Here is a 24,354-nt window from a genome sequence, read left to right as displayed (position 1 = left end):
CAATTGCTCAGTGTTATTCTGATATTTTACATATTAAAGCAGAACAGTAGAACTTTTTTCTCTTCCATCTAGTTATATTAAAGTCTTTCTAATCCTGTCTTTTCCTTTTTCTTATAAACCTATATCAAGTTCTTTTATAGTCTGTTTCAGAGATTATTGGTAGTGTGTTTCTGTTTTCTAGTGGTTTTTAATTATTGAGTATGGCCAGCTTACTCCCTTGATTTTCCTATTTGAGGAGAAAGGATGATAATTACTAAATTTTACGATAGATTATGGTTTTATTGTTCTCGTGTAGACAGCTTGGTGTTAGAAAACTTGTACAGGAAAGGGGTCAGCATAAGGTGAGAAACGTGAATGGGCCTTCCTTCAAAGGGTTCTTCTGTTTAACCTGAGAATTAATGTTTTCAACAGATCCCCTGTAAGCAGTTTACAGATTCGCTATGATCCACCAGGCAACAGCAGTTTGGAAAATCTGCCTCCAGTAGCGGCCAGCATAGAACAGCTTTTGGAGAGGCAGTGGAGTGAAGGACAGCAATTTTTATTAGAACAGGGTACTCCTAGTGACAGTAAGTATTTTTTTCTTGTCTTTAAAAAAAGATGAATAAATGGATGGGTGGTTGAATCGACAGAGAGGCAGATAGATGCAGAAGTCACACTTCATCAATAATAGCAATGAAATTATGGTATATGGTTTATATATTATATGGTAAAAAATTAATATAGTGGCTTAATAGAACAAATTCTACAGTTTTACTGCTTGAACTTGAATCCTGTCTTTACCGTTTATTAGCAGTACGATCATCGGTAAGTTTATTAAATGTCAGTGTGTGCTTTAGTCTCCCATTTGTAGAATGGGAATAATAACATACCTATATCATGGTGCTGTTTTGAGGATTAAATGACATAAAAAATTGTAAAGAACATTGCTTGACTCATAGGAAGTACTTATCTATTCACTGGTTATTGTTACTGTTTTTAGTAATTATTATAATATTGATACATTGTTTCTCACTGTACTTTGTTCTTACCAATTTTTTAAAATTATTTTTTCTTTATTGATTTAGAGAGAGAGGAAGGGAGAGGAGAGAGAGATAGAAACATCAATGAGAGAGAACCTTTATTGGCTGCCTCCTGCACTCCCCCCCAACTGGGGATCGAGCCCATAACCTGGGCATGTGCCCTGACTGGAAATCGAACTGGTGACTTGGTGACTTGGTGCATGGGTTGATGCTAAGTCAGTGAGCCACACTGACCGGGCTGTTCTTATCAATTTTTCATTTTTACTAAAATACATGAGTTACATTTTTCTCTTTGCTTAATTGTTTGAAGAAAATTTGCTCATCTCTGGAGAATTTATTTTAAACAGTACATATAGTCAAGTATGGCCAACTATCTTCATTTTATAATTTTGCTGAGAAGGAATATATTATTATTCTTTCTTATTCGTACCAAATTTTATATGTGTGTGTGTGTGTGTGTGTATATATATAATTTTTATATACTACATATTTTTAAATTATATATGTAATATGTACATATTTAGTATCTTTACAATTTTAAGTATTGGCAGGGGGATCATGGATGGAAAATGCCAAAAAGCAAAGTTACAGTACTTTGGTGGTTAGCTAAGAAAGTGGCCTACTGTTAAGGATATATTTTAGGGGGAAAAATAAGTGTTGTTTTTTTTAAAAATCATTTTGGGATATAAACTTTTGCTGCTTTATTTTATTAAAACAACATTTTGCTTATTGTTAGTAGACAAGTGCCATAAATTGGTATTTTTATGAATGGTGCCCTGACCAAAAAATGCTATTGTAAGGAAAGTCATGCTTGGAAAATCCGTTAAATGTTAGCTGGAGGACAGGTTTTGCTTAATCTTATTGCGTCTTATTTGGGTGCACTAAAGAGTTTCTTTGTGGGATCTTGAAGAGGAGAGATAAAAGTTAAATCCTTGGGAAATGACCGTATGTGTCTGTACCAGTAGAGTTGTATCTTTTGAAGGCCCTGAGGGCATGTTAAACAAATACAACTTTTTAAGACATAGAATTTTTAAAGTGTCTATCACTGTCGTGTAACAGTAGCACTCTGTGTTGTCAGTCTAGAGGTTGGAGTTGTGTTTGAGGTGATGAGGCAGGACAGAAACTGAGCCGGTTTTGAGGTGTTGAACCTTCTCTGGGAGTGGGGGCTGTGGTGCACACACACTGCCCCCTGCTGGGAAATGTATGCATTAGCATGCTGAGCAGCTGGGCTTGGAGGTTCCTTACCTGTCTGGTGACATATTTAGCTTAACCAAATAGCAAACAAAAACATGTGGTCTTTATAGTGCTGAAGGATATTGCTGTGATTCTTTCCCACTTTAAATATGCTATTAATGTAAAATATGGCAGGCTCTTTGAATTTTTAATTAGGTTTTTATTTTGATGAAAATAAAATGAGATTTATTTGTTTATTTTTGAGAATGGAAATTACCTGCACCAGGTGGGTGCTTTTTTGGTTATGCTTACATATGTACAAATATATTATCGTATATTTATATCTACATATAAATTTAGGAATCAAACCTAACCATTTAGAAATGCTTTACAGAATTTATACTTTTCAATTTCAGTTTATTTCTAAAGTTATTGACACTTATGTCCTCAAAGTTCTTAGCCCTGTGTATGAACTTGTCTTTGTTGTAAACATCCAAATGCTTGTTAGTTTTAGGAATGCTGAAATCATTACACCAACTTCAAGTTGAAAATCGAAGATTAGAGGAACAAATTAAAAATTTAACTGCCAAAAAAGAACGCCTTCAGTTATTGAATGCACAGCTCTCAGTGCCTTTTCCAGCAATAACAACGAATCCTAGTCCATCTCATCAACTTCATGCATTTTCAGCACAGAATGGTAAGAAAATATTTATTGAGTGTCTATGAAAAGTAGGCTAGACTTTCAATGCCTTTTAAATAAGTGAATAATAACTTATATGAAGATGTAGAAAAGGAATGATAGGTTATTTCAAAGAGCATAAAGAATCCTGTTAAGTGATGAACTTGAATTTGTTGTAACTTTTGCACATAATTTAACGATAAATTTTATTTAAACGTGTAATGAGCCCTGGCCAGTTTGGCTCAGCGGTTAGAGCGTCGGCCTGCGGTCCGGAGAGACCCGGGTTCGGTTCCTGCTAAGGGCACGTACTTCGGTTGCAGTTTGTCCCCGGCCCTGGTTGGTCGTGCGGGTGGCAGCCACTCGATGTGTCCCTTCACGTCGATGTTTCTCACTCTCTCTCCCTTTCTCTCTCTCCCTCCCATTCTATCTGTACAAATAAATAAATAAATAAATAAATGTGTAATGATCCTTTTATTGATTTAAAGCCATGGTATTCAATAGAGAGATAGATTTTTAAATTTAAATTGGTCTTAGGAAGAGCAAGACCTAGTTTTTAAGTGTTTTTAATGTGGGCTTCAGGATAAGCTTTTAGTTAAGCCTTTAATCTTATACAGAATGTAATTTAACAGGGTAAATAGGTTTCTTTTTGTCTTTTATTATTCTAGCTCCTACTACTGATTCCTTGAACAGCAGTAAGAGCCCTCATCTAGGAAACAGCTTTTTACCTGATAATTCTCTTCCTGTATTAAATCAGGTAATTTTGGCGTGGTTACTTTCATTTGTGTATTTTGCTTATGAACAATAGTATATCACATTAAATGATTTAAAAATTAAACAGTTTTGCTGTGTTTCTAACAATTTAAATTTCTATTTTTTCTTCTATTAGGACTTAACCTCCAGTGGACAAAGCACCAGCAGCTCATCAGCTCTTTCTACTCCACCTCCTGCTGGGCAGAGTCCAGCTCAGCAGGGCTCAGGCGTTAGTGGAGTTCAGCAGGTCAATGGTGTGACGGTGGGGGCGCTGGCTAGTGGAATGCAGACTGTAACATCCACCATTCCTGCAGTGCCTGGAGTGGGTGGGATAATTGGAGCTTTGCCAAGTAACCAACTGGCAATTAATGGCATTGTAGGAGCTTTAAATGGAGTTATTCAGACCCCTGTCACAATATCCCAGAACCCTGCCCCCCTCACCCACACAACTGTACCACCTAATGCAACTCATCCAATGCCAGCTACACTGACTAACAGGTGAGAAACTTACTTGAATATATTTTAGGTTTTTCAGTGCAACATGACACCATGCTGTCTGTGTTTTAGATTGGGATTTTTAATGTGCTTCTTGTAGATGTACTCTAAGAAATTAAAATCCACCAAACTTTTAAACTAAGTATATTATACTGAGAGTCATTTATTTTTGAAACTTAATTCAAATTAAAACAAAATTAAACCACTCTAGTAACAAAACATTAAATATATTCTGTGCTGAAAATTTTGGTCTTGATCTATGATGTACATTTTAAATACTAATTTTTCTTATCCCATGTATGTTGCCATCATGTATCATAAATTCTGAAGAAAAGTAATATTGTAATGAAGATTACATATGAATATTGGTTTCTTAAAATTGAGCTATGTAATTTTGTTAGTTTTATGATAAAATTTTTTTATATAGAATGAAGGTTTAAATACTTATTTTGAATATCTAGGGAGTAAGACTCACTGTTTCATTGTATTAGAATTTCATTTGAATTTTTCTTCAAAATGAGACTAACATGTTATTGAACATACTTCTGAGGAATAAATAATTTTAAATGGATTTTCAGTGGGTACTGGTAAACGTTTTTCTGGCTCTCTCTTCGGTAGTGCTTAATTTAACTGACCATTGGGACCATTTAAAAAGTTAGGTCAAATCACTCAGTAGTATGTTTGGATTATTTCTTGTTTTAAATATGTGTTGCTTAGTGTGGGTTAAATTATTCTTGAATAATTAAGAATTATTACATGTGCATGTTATAAACACATGAAATTATCTATTCCATATAACAACCTAGTGCCTGCTTGGTTTACAATAAAGGAAAACAAAACATATCTCGACAATGTGAATTCTTGTTTATCTGTATACGTGCTCCCACGCATGTGCACACACACTCACACACGTACAGAAATAAGAAATTTGTACATCATTGTTTTCAAAAAGTATTATGATTAAAAACTTGACTTAACTTATTAAACATCAAATCAAAGAGTGGTCTTTCATTTTACATTTTAAAAAACATTAAAGCTATAGAGTACAAAGTAAGAATTTTAATCTTTTTTCAGTGCCTCAGGACTAGGATTACTTTCTGACCAGCAAAGACAAATATTTCTTCATCAACAACAATTTCAGCAGTTGTTAAATTCTCAACAGCTCACACCAGTAAGTGCTTCCTTTTGATAATACTTGATTTTTATTAGGAGAAAGTGATCTTAGTTATAGATATTTAATGTGCCTTCTTGATTACCCACTTTGTGAAATAACATGGTATGCATAATGCAAAAATAGTTTGTCTTATCATTTGGCATAGTTTGTGATACCTGTAGTGGAATTATATTAATTCATTTACAAATACTGGAACATGTACTTTGGTACTCTTGTAGACTCTGGTGATAGAGTGGTGAACAAGACTGCATTTTCGTGGAGCTGCATTCTGATAGGGGAGATGGACAATACAAAATATATGCTTTTTGATAGTGATAAATATCGAGAAGAAAAATAAAATAGAATAAAAGGGGTATAGAGAACAGTGACATGAGGGACATTTTTGATAGGATAGTTCAGCTTCTTTGAGTAGGTGACTTTAGAGCACAGATCTGAATAAAAGTTGAAGATGCCCGACTTTCTGACATGGAAATAGCAGAGAAAGCACATTCCAGGTAGAGGGAACAGCAGTTGTAAAAAACCTCACCTAGACAAGTGTTTATATTTTTGAGACTGTAGAATGAGAGAGGAGGTTAATGTAGAGGAGACAGGTCAGACAGGTGAGCTTGGACCAGAAGATCATAGACTGTCTTGTTTGGCTGGCTGTAGCAAGAAATTTAGATTTATCGTAAGTGTCATGGAAAGCCATTGGTGATTTTTTTAAAAATATTTTTTCTTTATTGATTTTAGAGAGAGAGGAAGGAAGGAAGAGAGAGAGAGAGAAACATCAGTGAGAGAGAACATTGATTGGCTGCCTCCTGCATGCCCTCCACTGGGGATCGGGCCTACAACGTGGGCATGTGCCCTCACCGGGAATTGAACTGGCGACCTCTCGGTGCATGGGTTGACACTCAGGCAGTGAGCCACACTGGCCAGGCTCATTGGTGATTTTTTTGTTGTTGTTCAGGTAGAGTGGGAGGGAGGGAGAGGAATAGAGAGAGAGAGAAACATCGACATGAAAGGGACACATCAAGTGGCTGCCTCCTGCACGACCCCAACCAGGGCCAGGGACAAACTGCAACCGAGGTACATGCCCTCAGCAGGAACTGAATCCGGGTCTCTCTGGACTGCAGGCCAGCGCTCTAACTGCTGAGCCAAACCAGCCAGGGCTCATTGGTGGGTTTTTTTGTTTGTTTTTTTTATCCTCACCCGAGGATATTTTTCCATTTTTTGTACAGATAGAGTGGGAGGGAGAGAGAGGAAGGGAGAGAGAGAGAGAAACATCGACATGAAGGGACACATCGAGTGGCTGCCACCCGCACGACCAACCAGGGCCAGGGACAAACTGCAACCGAAGTACGTGCCCCTAGGGGGAATCGAACCCGGGCCTGTCCGGACCGCAGACCGACGCTCTTAACCGCTGAGCCAAACTGGCCAGGGCTCATTGGTGTTTTTTTTTATTATTATTATTATTTTTTAGATGGTTTTTTGTTGTTGTTGTTTTTGTTCAGACAGAGTGGGAGGGAGGGAGGGAAAGAGAGAGAGAGAAACATCAACGCGAAAGGGACACGTTGAGTGGTTGCCACCTGCAGACCCAACCAGGGCCGGGGACAAACTGCATCCAAAGTACATGCCCCTAGGGGGAACCGAACCCGGGTCTCTCTGGACCGCAGGCTGACGCTCTAACCGCTGAGCCAAACCGGCCAGGGCTCATTGGTGGTTTTTAAAAAAATCTTTTTATTATGGGAATTTTCAAATGTACCAACAGAGAGTATAATATACTAATCACCTAGCTTTAATAATTATCCCAATTTTTTAAAAGTTATGTTTCATATATTATCACCTTTTCTTTCATGAATTTTTAAAGAATTAATTGGAGGCCTTTGAACAGAATAGTGACATGATAATCACATTTTTAAAAGATGAGATGGAGGGCCCTGGCCGGTTTGGCTCAGCGGTTGGAGTGTTGGCCTGTGGACCAGAGAGTCCCGGGTTCAGTTTCCACTAAGGGCACATACCAAAAAAATAAATAAATAAAAAATAAATAAATAAAAGGGTATGGAAAAGTATCAAACATACAATTTCAGAGAAAAAAAAAGATGAGTTGGAGGCCCAGCTGATGTGACTTGGTGGATTGAGCATCATCCCATGGACTGAGAGGTCCCAGTTTAGTTCCCGGCGAGGGCATATGCCTGGGTTGTGGGTTCGATCCCCAGTAGGGGATGTGCAGGAGGCAGCCGATCAATGTTTCTTTCTCTCACCTCAGTGTTTCTCTCACTCCCTTCCTCTCTCTCAAAGATCAATAAAAACATGAAGAAAAAAAGATAAGATGTAGAGTAATTTGTATATGTTAGGAGGGGAGATGAGATGGTGGCAACAGTAGAAACAGGAGCAGTCTAGTATTGGTCTCTTAAAATAGTATGATAAATGTGATGGAAACTGGAATTGTATGTTTTGAAGATCGAACCAACAGGACTTGTTTGTTGGACATTCAAGAAAAAGAAGAGTCCTAAACAGTTGGATGTTAACTTTTACTAAGATGTAGATGACTAGAAGGAGCAGGTCTTGGAGAGAAAACAAGTCTGTTGTGGACATACTGAGTTTGAGATATCTGTTTAGATGGTCAGATGAGTTGTGTACTAGGCAGTTACTTGAGTCTGTTGTCCAAGGAAAGATGCAATTGGATGTATAAATCTGGGGTCATTGCTGCATATGTGATGTTTAAATTCACAAGATTTGATAAGACCTGAAGACTGAGTGCTGGACATTCTGGAAGAGGAAAATAATCTAGTAAAGGAAGTGGCCATTCGGTTAAGAGGAGAACTGAGAAAGTGGTGTCCTGGGGCCCCCGGAAGAAAATGTTTCAAGAGAGGGAGGGCTCTGCTGTGTAAAATGGTTCTGGAAGGACAGGTAAGAATTGACCATTGGATTTGGCTGTCTAGAGATTTTTCATAGATGTGGTTTTGGTGAGAAGTAAAACCTCAAAAGGAAATGGGAGGAAAGGAAGTGAAGGTGGTATAGGAGGCCACTAAAGATGTTTTACTGTAAAAAGCGGAAAAATGGGCACCTAACAAGAAAGACATGGTCTAAGGGAGTAGTTAGTGTTCATTTTTTTTTTTATCCTCACCTGAGGACATTTTTTCATTTTCTGTTCAGATAGAGTGGGAGGGAGAGAGAGAAACATCGACGTGAAAGGGACACGTCGAGTGGCTGCCACCTGCACAGCCCAACCGGGGCTGGGAACAAACTACAACTAAGGTACGTGCCCTTAGCGGGAACTGAACCCGGGTCTATCTGAACTGCAGGCTGACGCTCTAACCACTGAACAAACCACTAGGGCTTCATTTTTAATATGACAGCATATATGTATGTTGATGGGTTAGTTTGTGGTGCTGAAGAGAGGAAGAATAGTCCTAGGAGTGTATTAGCATTCTATTCTAAAAAGAAGGCAGGTAGAGCAGTTGTCAGTGAATTTTATGATAGAAGGTTGAGGAAATCCACTTTTAATGTTTTTTGTTTTTGTTTTTTATCCTCACCCAAGGATATTTTTTCCATTGATTTTTAAAGAGTGAAAAGGAAAGGGAGAGAGAGAGAATCATCTATGTGAGAGAGATGCATTGATTGGTTGCCTCCCACAGGCCCCCTAGTCAGGGCCAGGGATAGAACATGCTACCCTACAGTGCTCATGCCAACACTCTAACCACTGAACCACACCAGCTAGGGCTACTTGTAATGTTTTTAATTTTTAAAAAATGAGGGAGAATGGAATTGGTGGTGGTTAAGAAAATGTGGCATATGCCCTGGCCGGTTTGGCTCAGCGGTTAGAGCATCGGCCTGCGGTCTGGAGAGATCTGGGTTCGGTTCCCGCTGAGGGCACGTATCTCGGTTGCAGTTTGTCCCTGGCCCTGGTTGGGTCTTGTGGGTGGCAACCATGCAATGTGTCCTTTTCACGTCGATATTTCTCTCTCTCTCTCTCTCTCCCTCCCACTTTATCTGAACAAAATATCGAAAAATGTCCTCGGGTGAGGATTAAAAAAAAAAAGAAAGAAAGAAAATGTGGCATAGCCCGGCTGATGTGGCTCAGTGGATTGAAAGGTCCTGGTTCAATTCCTAGCCAGGGCACATGCGTGGGTTTCAGGCTCCATTCCTGGTAGGGGGGCATGCAGGAGGCAGCCAAGCCAATCGGTGTTTCTCTCCCACATTGATGTTTCGATCTCTCCTTCCCTTCCTCTCTTTCTAAAAAAATCAATAAAAACATTTTTTTAAAAAGAATATCTGAAATAGCCCTGTCCTTCCACTCTCTCTTAAAATCAATGGGAAAATATCTTTGGGTGAAGATTTGAAAAGAAGAAGATGTGGAATAGATACCTTGGGGAAGGGGGTAAAGAATAAACTAAAACAGGTGGAAGTGTGTGGCTCACATGCAAGGACGACACTGGCTGGCCCTCTGTAATATATTTCAAGTGAGACCACATTGGTGTGACTTTTCTCCAGCCCCATTTCCCTAGCACACTTCACTGGGTTAGACTACCTGGAGAAGGTACTATTTAAGACCTTCAGCCTTTATTTATAATTTCTTTCCAAAATATATCTTCCTACTTTCTTGATTTAGTCAAAAATATACTGAAAATATTTGCTTTGATTCTAAGGTATCATTTTCACTGTCACTGTATTTACAGTGGCATAAAGATAGATGGTATGTAAATTCTTAAATGCTTACGCTAAAATGTGATCTTGTTTTCTTATCCAATGCCTCATCTTAATATGAAGTATTAAAATTAAGTTTATTTGGGGTTCTTCCTATTAATCAAGGTTTTACTCTAATAATAATAGCACATATAGTTGTCTCATTTCCAGGACATGGTTGATTAAGGAATTTTTAGCACAAATTGTTGCTCAGAAACCATAAGGGCTGAAGCAGTTTAAACTCTACTTTTTCCTTGGTCAACCAAGGTTTCAAGGTAAAGTTTGTTCATTTACACTCATTGAACTTTATATAGACAAGAATTTTATTATAAGGCATGCTTTCTTCTCCCATTTTAAGAACTCTTGCCCTGGCCAGTTTGGCTCAGCGGTTAGAGCGTCGGCCTGCGGTCTGGAGAGACCTGGGTTCAGTTCCGACTAAGGGCACATACCTCTATTGCAGTTTGTCCCCAGCCCTGGTTGGGTTGTGTGGGTGGCAGCCACTTGATGTGTCCCTTTCATGTCGATGTTTCTCTCTCTCTCTCTCTCTCTCTCTTCCTGTCTCTCCTTCCTACTCTATCTGAATAAAAAATGGAAAAATGTTCTCAGGTGAGGATAAAAAAAAGAAAAACTCTTGTTTGACCCTATTCCCCACCACCTGCTACTGTTTCTCTGCTCACTGTCTCCTCCCAGATGGCCTTTATATTGCCAAGTCCTGTGGTCATTTCTAGTTTCATCTCATTTGACCTGGTAGGTGACAGCATTTGACAGAGTTGATCATTCCCTCCTTGAAACACTTTCTTACCTTACTTTTCAGTATACTACTATCTTGTTTCTTTTCCTAACTGGTCATTCCTTTATAGCCTCCTTTCCTAGGTCCTCTTCTCCTCAGCCTCTTAGAGTGTTCTAGAATTGAGTGATCTCCTCCAGTCTCATAGTTTTAAATACCTTTTGTGTATAGATACTTGTCCCGCTCGGGCCTCTCTCTGGAATTTCAGACGCCTCTATCCAACTGCTTGGATATCTTACTAGACATTTCCAGCATAACATGTCCAAAACTGAAATGGTAATCTTCTACCACAGCTGCTCCACACAGTGTTCCTTCCTCAGCTGATGGCAAGTCCATTCTTCCAGGTGCTCAAGCAAAAACCTTATAGTCATCCTTCACTCCTTTTTCTCTGATGCCTCACATCAAATCCATCAAGAAATCCAAAATAAGATTGTGTCACTTATCTGCTCAAAACCTTCCACTGGCTTCCCATTTTACTTTGAGTAAAAGACAGAGAAGTGCTCACAGCCTACTACTGTGAGGCCCATATTCTTCTCTTGCCTCCTTGCTCCCTCCACTCCAGCACCCTTGGTCTCCTTTGATCACATTGGATGTGCTTTGATGTAGCCCCTTAGCACTGGCTGTTTCGTCTACCTAGAACCCCCTCCCCATATCCACATAGAGAATTCCCTGATCGATCTATTTCACATGACCCCAACCCTGTCATACTCTGTCTCTCACACACTTCTCTTTCCCCTGACCTTTAGCAGTAATCATATTCTAACATTTTGCCTTTCCCTCTTCCCCTAGAGTGGACTACATAAGGACAGTGATTCCCACCCCAACCCCCAATATGTTTTAAGTACAAAATACATGTCTCAATACATTGCCTGGCACATAGTAAGCACTCAGGAAATGAATATATGCTTGGTGTAAAGAATAGTCTCATAACTACATGAAGAAAGCTCTTTCTGTTGACATGAATGAGAACTCGAAACTTATTTTAAGTTCCCAGAATTATAGGAAGGATTTGACCGACATAGTGCATTCTAAAGTAAAATACAGATAATTTATGAGTTCTCTCAGTTGCTGTTCTTGAACATTGTGGATAACCTAATTTTAGAATAGAGGTCTCCTATATTTCTTGGCCCTTTTTGAAAAGAAGCCATTTGCTGATGTTATTGACGTTTTATATTAGACAGTTATTATCTAGTGTAGCATATTTTCCAGATGAGATGCTAGTTTTCTTTCTTAGTATTATAAATGTGACATATTTAAATATTAAAGAAGAAAATAGAAAAGGCAGGCTTTACTGATGGCTGAATTGTGTGATAGGGAACTCATCTTCTCTCACATGTTTTTACCTAAGGAGCAACATCAGGCCCTTCTGTATCAGTTAATGCAACAACATCACCACCAGCAACACCACCAACCTGAACTACAGCAGCTACAGATCTCTGGACCAACACAAATACCGATAAACAACCTACTTGCAGGTAGTCAGGCACCATCACTTCACCCAGCTACCACCAACCCATTTCTTACCATCCATGGCGATAATGCAAGTCAGAAAGGAACAGTAAGTATCTTTGTTGTATCATATCTAGAGAAATAAGAATTTTATTATTCAGAATAATTTTATTGATTAATTAGAGATGATTCTCTCCAGTCTCTCCCTTTTTTAAAAAAATATTATTTCACTGGTAATTTCTTCTTAAAACCAGGTGTTTCAGCAGCTGGATATTCTAAACACAAAGGAACTAAGCGAGTTTCTATATCCCCTAAGTATATCAGTTTGAATTTGCATGTAAGGTTTGAAGGCTGTCTTATAATTCAACTTTTCAAATGAAAATTTCAAAATTTTTGAAAATTTTCAAAATGAAAAATTTGAACATTTTATTTATAGTGGTATGGGACAGTCCACTCAAAAGCCAATACTTGATGCTTTGTGAGAATCTTTAAACTGTTTAATTATAGAACTAGGTTAGATATTTTAGGAATATTTTTATTATTTTGCTCTGAAGTACTTCCTAAAACTGACTTATATTTAAAATAAAATTAATATATAAATTTTAGGTTAATACGACTATTCTACAAGGTTCCTTTAAAAAGAAAGTGAATGGGTTCTGGGGCGGAGAAGCCGGGAGGCGCGGGGGCCGTTTAAGCGGCCTCCCTTCTGCCCCCAGCCGCCCGGTCTGGCCCCCGGACTGACCCATTCCGGCTCTAGCTCGCCGGGCACCCGGCGGCCTCCGGAGCAGCCTAAGCTCATGAGGGCTGCGCGCCCGGCCGCCGGCGCTGATGAGACGGAGCTCCTGGGCCGCGAGGAGGATTGGAGGATCAATGCCGGTGAAGAATCGACTCCAGCAGTTCATGAACCACCGGGCCCCAGCCAATGGCCGCTACAAACGTACTTGTTATGAACATGCTGCTAACTGTTACACTCACGCATTCCTCATCTTCCCAGCCATTGTGGGCAGTGCCCTCCGTCACTGGCTGTCTGATGAGTGCTGGGAGAAGGTAACAGCATGGGTTTAGGAATGGGCCTCTGTGCCCTCTTCATCGTTTCCACAGTATTTCACATTGTGTCGTGGAAAAAGAGCCACTTAAGGACGGTGGAGCACTGCTTCCACATGTGTGACAGGATGGTGATCTACTTCTTCATTGCAGCCTCCTACGCGCCCTGGTTAAATCTCCGTGAACTTAGACCCCTGGCATCTCATACGCGTTGGTTTATCTGGCTCATGGCAGCTGGAGGAACCATTTATGTATTTCTCTACCATTGAAAAGTATAAGGTGATTGAGCTCTTTTTGTACCTCACAATGGGGTTCTCTCCAGCCTTGGTGGTGACATCAGTGAACAACACGGATAGACTTCACGAACTTGCCTGTGGAGGCCTCATTTACTGCCTGGGCATTGTGTTCTTCAAGAGCGATGGCATCATCCCATTTGCCCACGCCATCTGGCACCTGTTCGTGGCCATGGCAGCTGCAGTGCATTACTATGCCATTTGGAAATATCTTTACCGAAGTCCTACAGACTTTATGCGCCATTTATGACCAGTTGGGTGTCGGTGCCAGTATTATTTCAGTCAGAGCACTTGGGGGTGGGGTAAGAGCTGAGTGTTGCACAGGAGGAGGAAAAAAGACAACTGCACTGACTTTCTTGGTATAGTTTGAATATAATCACTGTGAAAGTATAAATGCTGTGTTCTGGAATGTTCCAGAACAAATAAGGTAGTGAATTAATTATCCCATTCCACTATCATGCAGGACTCTGGATAGACTTGGCCAACTGATGTTTACAAACCAGAATTTTGTATTTTAATTTTACAGATTTCACTACATGATTTTTCTAAATTACTAGGTCAGGTTGTCGAAGTCAGTGCAATCGCAAAGCTTACTTTTTAAGAGAAAATGGTTTCTATCACTTTCCCATCAGCTGTGTAAAGAATCATGGGCAGAACTTACACGTTTCATCTTGGCATAACATGGTTATTTTTTAAACAGAAACGTTCCATTGACGCGCATGTCCGTAGTTCCTTCACGTGAGTTTCTGAGCAAGCTGTCAACATTCCACGAATGAACAAACATTATACCTCTTCAGCGGTTTTATTAAGCATGGAGACATTGCCAATTTTTAAAACCGCAGACGTTTTCTGCCAGCCTCTGACTCTGAATTCTGTGCTGCTTCGGGCCATGTACTTGACCTAGTTTGGTTTACTTGTGATGGGTGAAGTATTTTGATATCATTAACTTTTTCAGAAGATTCAACTGTTTCTCTGCGCCTTTGTGATGTTTTCTTTGGGGTCTTTGTCAGCGGTGGATGAGTGCTCAGTCTGTATTCTCCTATTGTTCGGTTGGCCCTCCGCTGAGACTGAGGAGCATGAGGAGTTAGAGTGAACAGTGGTGTTGCCTCTTTGGTGTCTGACAGTGAAATCATAGCTCTCTATTAGTTTGATACTCATTTTTAAACTGTGGAATTAGATGCATCAATTCACATTTCTACCTTTCTTCTGTATCTCCTGATACCCTTTTTTTCTTTTAGATGGAAAAATATTTAAAGCATTGTTTGACAGATAGAAACTCATGTATCTATAATCCATAGGTTATATCCTGGCTTAGTGGAGTGGTATTTAATATATTACTTTTGGTTTTCCCTCAGTGTCTTATATTAAGAGTAACATATTAGCTGCTGTGTTAATTAATACCTTGCTGGTGTTTGTTTTTTTTTTTTTATCCTCACCCGAGGACATTTTTCCATTTTTTGTTCAGGTAGAGTGGGAGGGAGAGAGAGGAACAGAGAGAGAGAGAGAGAAACATAGATGTGAAAGGAACACATCGAGTGCCTGCCACCCGCACGGCCAACCAGGGCCAGGGACAAACTGCAACCGAGGTACGTACCCTTAGCAGGAACCGAACCTGGGTCTCTCTGTACCGCAGACCGACGCTCCAACCGCTGAGCCAAACCGGCCAGGGCTAATACCTTGCTGGTGTTTTAATAGATGAGACCACCTTGCATTTAGATCAGGTGCTGATAGTGACTGTTTTCTAATAACTGGCTTGATCAATGGAAATGTCAGTTTGAAGATACATTTAGGCTTGTTTACTGAATTTTTGTACTGAGACGGCTTTACAAAAGGGTTTATTTTGTGTGTACATGTTTAGAATTCTCTGATTTTGGTGAATTATAGAGGGATGAAGAACAGAAGAACTGATATTCACTAGTGAACTCTTAAATAGGCAAGGTTCTCCATCATAGCACCGGCCAGACCAACCCAACCCGCATGATTCTCAGCATCTGCATTCCTGTTGTTTTATTGTGTATATTTTATTTTTAATATAGTAACTTTTATGGATTCATTAAAAGTCTGCTCAAAAGTAACACTGTCAAAACCACTAAAATGTATGTAAAAATTTGTGCTGTCGACTAGAATAAAATTACTTGGATTTGTTCCACCATCTCTAAAAATAAATAAATAAATAAATAGAAAGTGAATTATAATCACATTTATAATGGAATTTAAATTTTTATTAATTTTATGTTAGTAATAGCAACTTACCTTATCAATGTGCAAGTTAAAATAAATTAAAAATGGATGCAGGAACAGTGTACTATACATATAGTAGTACACATTTTATGGCTGTTTCTTTCTATCAGTTCTCCCCCTTGATCTACTTTACTGGAATGTAAATGTTCTCCTTAACTTTCAGTTCAGTGCAGAATCCTGTTAAAGGAAGATTATTGGGATATAGAGTAGAGACTGGATATCAGGAAAAGGAAGAAGAGAAAGTGTTAAAAGTCATAGTGTTTGCTATTTTCTATAACTTTGAAAGCTTGCTATTTACTGTGCTTTTAGTATTTAGAAAATATAGTTTGTATTTAGTAACAAGAATTGGTTTAAAATGTAGCTTATTGGTTTTTATTAACTTTTCAGTGCTTTTTGTTTGCTTCATTGTTTCTGACTTCCTGATTGTGAATACATACATACTGTCCTTGTCACAAACTTAGTTACCTCTCCATTGTTTTGCTGACATGGGAAATTTAAATGATTCGGTATTAATTTAGAGATTTTTTCCTCTTGAGTTTTTTCTTGTGTTAAAAGTGAATTAATTTCGCCCAGTCGGTATAGCTCAGTGGTTGAGCATCAACCCATGCACCAAGAGGTCACCAGTTTGATTCCTGGTCAGGCACATGCCCAGGTTGTGGACCAAATCCCCAATGGGGGGCACGCAGGAGGCAGGCAGTTCATGTTCTCTCTCATTGATGTTTCTCTCTCTCCCTTCCTCTCTCTCTAAAAGTCAATAAAGGAAAAATATTTTTTTTAAAGAGTGAATTCATTTCAAGCTAGCTTTTCCTACAATAACGAATTAATGGAAAGCCACAATAATAAATAATATAAAATAAACAGTCTTAATTACCTAATGGAGAAAAGTGAGGCTGGAAAATAATATTTAAGAGTACCTGCTATATGCCAGACATCTTTATTAGATACAATAGTGTGTGAGATTTCGATCTTTAAAATAATACTAAGCTGTAACCCCATTTTTTAATACCTTAGTGAAAGTATACTCAAAGAGGTTAAAGATTAAAGGACAAACAGCATGTGTCAAGTCAGAACCCATGATTTTGTTAATTCATAAAAATTTCATTTTCCATAATACCATGTTTCTACTTCTGTGGGAAAGTCTGTTTCAGGGGATGATTTTTGCATTCATTCCTTGTGAGTTCTGTCCCTCAGATGCGCGCTTCTGTCTTTATCACTGAATTTTTTTTAAATGTTTTTATTGACTTTTTTTTAGAGGGAGAAAGAGATAGAAACATGGGTTGGCTGCCTCCTGCACACCCCTTACTGGGGATCGAGCCCGAAACCCGGGCGTGTGCCCTGACCCAGAATCAAACTGGGACATCTCAGTCCATGGGACAATATTCAATCCACTGAGCCACACCGGCCAAGCTGTTTACCACTTAATTTTATGTTTAAAAAATCACGGATAATGCCCTGGCCGGTTTTGCTCAGCGGTTAGAGCGTCAGCCTGCGGTCCAGAGAGACCCGGGTTCGGTTCCCGCTAAGGGCACGTACCTCGGTTGCAGTTTGTCCCCAGCCCTGGTCGGTCGTGCGGGTGGCAGGCACTCGATGTGTTCCTTTCACATCTATGTTTCTCTCTCTCTCTCTCTGTTTCTCTCTCTCCCTCCCACTCTACCTGAACAAAAAATGGAAAAATGTCCTCGGGTGAGGATAAAAAAAAAAAATCACTGATAATGTTTACCGGTAAATTTATATCTTTATATTATGCTGAAAAATATCTATGTTGACTTGTAGGAAAAAAGGAATAGCTATATATACCACATTTTACCTCACTTTTAATTCCAGCTTAGAGAATATTACCTCAAATGTGGGCCAAAAATTGATTTAGCTAATGCATCTGATTTTGTTTGTTTTAACTGCAGAGACTTAGTGATAAAACCGGGCCTGTCGCGCAAGAGAAAAGTTGACGGTTGAGAAACATCTAGAAATCGCCTACCCTGCTGTTCCAGCACTTCATTTGGCTGCTGTCGCAGTCCTCTTACCCCTATGAAGAAACGCAGCAAGAAACTAACCGCACAACTAAGGATTAAATGCCACAAGGACATTCTTTTAAGGCTTTGATTGATTTTCTTGTTGCTTTGTTGCACTGAAATGGAATTCCCATATCCCCCACCCCTCATTCAGATTTTTTGAACTTTGAAAGAAAATTTAATGACTAACTTTTGTCAGTGAAATAAATTACATGCAATGAGTTTATCAACCTATGAGAATTTTAATATAGTTGGTGCACAACTAATTTTGTTACAAATTGGAGAGATGAATAGCAAAACTGAAGACTTATTCCATTTATAAACTATTTGATTTCATTGTACGAGTTGGAATATGAAAATATATTTTGTTTGGGTTACAGCGTGTTTGCTCTGTGAGTCAAAACTTAAATTTCAAGGAACTGTCCAATTTCTTCTGGAGATTTTTCGTTATTGCAAATAAATAGATCATCAACTGGGACTTGGCAATCTTTGTTATAAAAATTTCCTTTTTAATGGCCAATTTTGGTAATCAAGTTAGGATGGTAATGTCTGCTTCTGCTAAAGATAATTTTCTTTTGCTAAATGCTTTTTCTTTACTGTTAAGACCTACTCATATTTCAAAGAAACTTTGAGTTAAGTGAGTTCTAAGGCTGCTGGGGGAACCAGATCAATTCAAAGTGAAAGACTTCTTTCAGAAAGAGGGGCCACTCTGGAAGCTGATGATAGGGTTTGGCCTGAATCAAGTGCCTGTTAGTACCTCCATGGTGTTGAAATGGCTCTAGACAGCTGAGCTTGCACTATGCTATAGTCAGTCCTTGTAGTAGTAGGAACAGTCAGTGTTGCACCAGCAGCCTTCCCCATGGTTCTGCCTTTATTAAAAACTCTATGCCACCGTAGATAGCTCAGGCAAAAAACTATTACCTGGGTATTTATCCACTAATGAGTCACAAGAAAAATGAGTGGATTTGGTAAGAATTTTTGTTTTTTAATTTAAATAACTTCCCATTTCTGACAATTTCAAATGAACAAAACAAGACAAGCAACCCACCACTACAGTTCCTGAAACAGGTGAAATCTGTATTACAGCCTTTCTACTTTGGGTAGCGACACTTCTGGTGTGACAGCATGGCAGTGTATAAATTAAACAATTGGGGACACAATCATTGAACTGTTCTTAAATGTGTGAATTATTAGTGGAAAAGACCCAGCTGTAATTAGACCTCCACTGTGTACTTAGCTGGAAGAACATGTTAATTCTGCAATATGTCTCTTGGTTAAACATTGCACAGTTCTTACCTCATTTCTGTAAATAAAGTTTTGTGAATCTGTTTTGTATTGTGAAAAATTCATAAGATAACATTGCTATTTTGATTTGTAATATTTCTAATTGGTAGATTTAATTGAAAAGTAAAATTAATTTATTTTTATATGTTCAGGGGAATTTTAAAGTCAAATCTTTTGTAGATAATTTAAAAAATCGGTGTGGTTTATTTTACTTATTTAACCCACTGGTTGTTATTCTGTAACAATTTGTATAAATGGTAAATTTTGAATGTGTTGTTATTTTACCTAGATGTAAAATTCCACATGTATTAAAGAAAATGTACAAAGTTTTTGTTAATAAAATTTAATAATGTTTATAACTCTGCCATTTTTTCTAGTTTTATTGAGATATAGTTGATATATAGCACTATATAAGTTTAAGGTGTACAGCATACATAATGTTTTGACTTACATATATTTTGAGGTGATTACATTATCATTATTTCATATAGATACAAAAATTTTTTTTTCCTGTGATGAGAATTCTTAGGACTTATTCTCTTAATAACTTTAAAATATGCCATAGAGCAGTGTTAATTATAGTCATCATGTTGTACATTATATTCCTTATCTTATAATTTAAGATTTGTACCATTTGACCAGTTTTCTCCTCCCACTCCTGCCCTTCCCTGCCTCTGGTACTTACAAATCTGTTCTCTTTTTCATTTTTCTTGCTTTTTTTTTTTTCCTTTTAATGTAGATTCTACAAATGAAATCATCCAGTATTTGTCTTTTTGTCACTCAGTATAATACCCTCAAGGCCCACTGTGTTGTCATAGGGTATCTTTCTTGTTTATGGCTGGATAATATTCCATTGTATAGATATACTACAGTTTCTTTATTCATCCATGGATGGACACAGGTTGTTTCCATATCTTGGCTACTGTAAATAATACTGCACTGCCATAAGCATGGGGAAGGGGACTGCATATATCTCTTCCAGTTAGTGTTTTGTTTTCTTCAAATAAATACCCAGAAGTAGAATTGCTGGATCATGGGTGGTCTATTATTAATTTGTTGAGGAACCTCCATATTGTTTTCCTTAGTGGCTGTACCAATTTACATTCCCAACAACAGTGCACAAGTGTTCCCTTTTCTTCACATCCTTGCCAACATTTGTTATTTCTTTTTGATAATAGCCATTCTGAGAGGTGTGAGGTGATATCTCTGCAGTTTTTATTGCAGTTCTCTGATGATTAATGATGTTGAGCATCTTTTTATATACTGTACAGTTGGCTATATGTCTTCTTTGGAAAATGTTTATTCAGATCTTCTGCCGATTTTTAAATCTAAATGTTTTTTCACTATTGAGTTACGAGTTTTTTTTTTTAATGTTTTGGATATTAACCCCTTATCAGATATATCATTTGCAATTAACTTCTCCCATTTGGTATGTTACCCTTTCATTTTGTCAATGGTCTCCTTTGCTTTGCAGAAGCTTTTCAATTTGAGATAGTCACGTTTGTTTATTTTTGTTCTTGTTGTTTTTGCTTTTGGTGTCAGAGTAAAAAAATTCTCACAAAGAACTGTGTCAGGGATCTTACTGTCTCTGTTTTCTTCTAGGAGTTTTATGATTTCATGTATTGTGTTCAAGTCTTCAATTCATTTTGAGTTAATTTTTGTATGTGGTGTTAAGATGTTGGTCTAGTTTCATTCTTTTGCATGTCACTGTCTAACCATTTATTAAAGAAACTATTCTTAACCAATTGTAAATTTTTGCTTCCTTTGTCATAAATTAATTAGCCATGTATGCATGGGTTTATTTCTGGGCTCCCTATTCTGCTCCATTGATCTATGTGTCTTTGTTTATGCCAATACCATACTGTTTCAATTACTGTAGTTTTGTAAGACAGTTTGAAATCAGGGAGTGTGATGCTTCCAGCTTTGTTCTTTCTCAAGATTGATTTAGCTATTTGGTGTCTTTTCTGGTTCCATACAAATTTTGGGATTGTTTTATTTCTATGCAAAATGCCACTGGAATTTTAATAGGGATTACATTGAATCTGTAGATTGCTTTGGGTAGGTATGGACATTTTAACAATATTCTTTTAACCCATGAGCATGAAGTTTTATTTATTTGGGCCTTCTTCAATTTATTAATGTTTTGTAGTTTTCAATATGCAGGTCTTTCACCTCCTTCATTAAATTTATTCCTAGGTAGCCTGGCCAGTGTGGCTCAGTGGACTGAGCATCATCCCATGGACTGAGAGGTCCCGGTTCCATTCCCAGGCAGGGCACATGCCCGGTTGTGGGCTTGATCCCCAGTAGGGAGCATGCAGGAAGCAGCCGGTCCATATTTCTCTTTCACATTGATGTTTCTATCTCTCTTTCCCTTCCTCTCTCTCTAAAAAATGGGGGGGGAAACAAAGAATAAATGCAATAAAGTTGCAGAATACAAAGTCAATATGTAAAAATCTGTTGTTTCTTTACACTAATAGTAAACTATCAAAAAGGTTAAGATAATCCTATTTATAAATGCATCAAAAAATAAAATACCTAGAAATAAATTTAAAATATGTTTTATTGCTTTTTCAGAGAGAGGGAGAGAGAAAAGTCTCAGTCCATGGGACGATGCTCAATCTACTGAGCCACACCAACCTGAGCTATTACAGTTTTTTGACGGAGTGTTTAGAGTTTTGTATAAATGTATATCATGTCATCTGCAAATAGTGACCGTTGTGCTGCTTTCTTTCCTATTTGTATGTTTTTTGTTTTCCTTGCCTAATTGGTCCTGCTAGGACTTCCAATACTACGTTGAATAAAAGTGGTGAAAGAGTACATATTTGTGTTCTTCCTGATCTTAGGGGAAAAGCTTTTAAATTGCCACAGTTGAATATTATGCTAGTTGTGGGCTTGTCATATTATGTTGCCTTTCTTATGTTGAAGTATGTTCCCCCTATACCCATCTGTTTGCAATTTTTAATCCTAAGTGGATGTTGAGATTTGTCAAATGCTTTTTCAGTATCTAAGGAGATGATCATAAAATTTTAACCTTCATTTTGTTAATGTGGAGTATCACATTGATTAATTTGCGGGTGTATAATCATCTCTGCATCCCTAAAATAAATCCCACTTGATCATATTGCATGATCCTGTTAATGTGTCCATGAATTCAGTGTGTAAATATTTTGTACAGAATTTTTGTATTTATTTTCATCAGGAATATTGGCATGTAATTTTTTTCTTGTAGAGTCTCCTGTGTGCAGCTTTGATATCAAGTTAATGCTGCCCTTGTAAAATGAGTTTGGAAGGGTTCTCTCCTCTTTTATTTTTTGAAGAGTTTGAGAAGTATTGATATTTTTGAATGTTTGGTTAGAGTTCACCTGTGAAGCAGTCTAGTCCTGGACATTTATTTCTTTGGAGGTTTTTGATTACTGATTCAATCTCCTTGATAGTAAAAGGTCTGTTTCAATTATCTATTTCATGATTCAGTTTTGATAGGTTGTATGTTTCCAAGAATGTATCCATTTCTTCTAGGTTGTCCAATTTGTTGGCATATAATTGTTCATAGTAGTCTCTTATGATCTCCTATATTTCTGTAATATCAGTTGTAACATCTTTTATTTCTGATTTTATTTGAGTCCTCTCTTTTGTGTGAGTCTAGCTAAAGATTTGTCAATTTTGGTTTTTGCGCCTGGTCCGCACCATGCACCTGGCACCCTACACTGCTACACTCAGAGCTGTGGTTACCCGAAGGGCCAGCGGGTGCCTGGCCCTGGGCGGAGGCTTGAGGCTGGGGCATGGCCCTGGAGGGCTCCTCGGCTGCCTGTTCTCTCCCAGGTTTCTTCGTGTAGAGCTCTGGATGCACGTGAGCGTGGAGCGGACTGGGGCACCTTGAGGACTCTCCGCAGGTAGAAGTTAATGAGTTTGTTCAGCCTCAGCGACCTAGACAACAGAAAGCCGGTCGCCGCCTCAGCCTGGGTGGATGAACAGCACGCAGCAGCGCCAGGCCTGTGCCAATGCCCCCTGGAACAGCATCCACAACCAGGTGATCGCATCTTCCAGCGCAAGGGGCTGCCCGACCAGGAGCTTTTCATCCTCAACAAAGGCATCAGGCAGCTGCTGAAGACAGCTGGGGTCCTTCATTACAGAGTACCTGCAGAACTACTTGCTGACAAAAGTCATGGTGATCCTGAGGGACAAGATACGCTTCTATGGAGGGCAGAAGCTGCTGAACTTGCTGGCAGTGACATGGGACTTCTTCAGCAACGTGCTGCCCACACTGCAGGCCATCTCCGAAGCAGTGCAGGGCAAGGAGCCATCGGTGCGCCAGCAGGCCCTGCCACACTTCTAGAACACCTTCCCCCTCAGCATGAAGCTGGAGGATGCACTGGCTGCGCCCCGCCCGCCCGCGTGCCTCTGCCCTGGTGCAGAAGCTACTGGTGCTCCAGGGCATGCACTTGTCCTGGAGAGTGACGGCAGGAGATGCCATCCAGAAGGCCTTGTCACTGTGCCTGGGCACCTATGGTTTCTACTCCAGCAAGGGCTCTTTCACACACTCCTGTGTCCTAGAAATGCATTCCTGCACCAATTCTGCCCAGGGGACATCCTGGCCCAGAACCCGACGGTGCACTCTAAGGGCTACAACATGCTGCTGCTGAGCCATGCGGTGGAGCATGAGGTGTGAGGCACAGCGGTCCATCGGAGACACTGGCATCTGCAGACACGCAGTCTCTGAGATGATTCCTGCCCCGACCCCTAAGACTTCACTGACACGCCCAGCCAGGGCCCCACAGGGGACTTCATAACCTTCTGGGGTCCCCAGTTGGTGCCCTGCCCCAGCAGACTGTACCCTCCCACGCAATCTCCTGAGCCCGATGCAGCCTGCAGTTCCCCGCCCTCCTGCAGCCGCCAGAACCTGGTGGACTGGATCGTGGAATCCGTGGACTTGGATTCGGAAGGCATCTTCCTTGACTTTGGCCGGCGCAGTGGGTCTGGCACCTGGAAGGTTGAGGGGACGAGGGGTCGCCAGAGCATTGTGTGAGGACCTTGTGTTTTTACTGAGCCCAAGTGTGTGCCTGTAACGTGTGTGTGCAAGTTTTTAACTCTGTCCCATCCATCTCCAGTCTGCCCCAGCCACTTTGGCATCACCCTCTTTGTTGGAAAAACCATCCCTGCCCTGCCGCCAGCACTACTCTTTTCTGGGGTACCTGCACCAGCGGCTTCACCTGTCTATGGCAGGTCACCAGGTACATGGGTCAACCTCATGTGCACGGAACTGACATCACTGCTCACTCCACCCCTCAGCATGCC

General features: G+C 39.4%; 1 protein-coding gene and 2 pseudogenes across 8 annotated transcripts in view; all 3 read left to right on the top strand.

The window, feature by feature from the left end:
- MLLT10 (MLLT10 histone lysine methyltransferase DOT1L cofactor) overlaps nucleotides 1-19,416 on the top strand; it is a 290,083-nt gene extending 270,667 nt beyond the window's left edge. For all 8 annotated transcript variants that reach the window (XM_036281730.1, XM_036281756.1, XM_036281774.1 and 5 more), the window contains 7 exons: nucleotides 412-566; nucleotides 2,701-2,889; nucleotides 3,537-3,625; nucleotides 3,758-4,119; nucleotides 5,191-5,287; nucleotides 12,091-12,300; nucleotides 17,671-19,416. In XM_036281730.1, the coding sequence (XP_036137623.1) occupies nucleotides 412-566; nucleotides 2,701-2,889; nucleotides 3,537-3,625; nucleotides 3,758-4,119; nucleotides 5,191-5,287; nucleotides 12,091-12,300; nucleotides 17,671-17,715 (1,147 nt within the window). In that variant the 3' untranslated portion in view covers nucleotides 17,716-19,416. The remainder of the gene's footprint in view (nucleotides 1-411; nucleotides 567-2,700; nucleotides 2,890-3,536; nucleotides 3,626-3,757; nucleotides 4,120-5,190; nucleotides 5,288-12,090; nucleotides 12,301-17,670) is intronic.
- LOC118643613 lies at nucleotides 13,001-13,948 on the top strand (annotated as a pseudogene).
- A 3,525-nt stretch (nucleotides 19,417-22,941) lies between the features above and the next one.
- LOC118618738 lies at nucleotides 22,942-24,085 on the top strand (annotated as a pseudogene).
- The last annotated feature ends 269 nt before the right edge of the window (nucleotides 24,086-24,354 follow it).

The sequence above is a fragment of the Molossus molossus genome, unplaced genomic scaffold, assembly GCF_014108415.1.
Source record: "Molossus molossus isolate mMolMol1 unplaced genomic scaffold, mMolMol1.p scaffold_m16_p_1, whole genome shotgun sequence".
Taxonomy (NCBI): Eukaryota; Metazoa; Chordata; class Mammalia; order Chiroptera; family Molossidae; genus Molossus; species Molossus molossus.
Note: the sequence above shows the minus strand (reverse complement) of the source record. Positions and strands in the feature narration are given on the sequence as shown.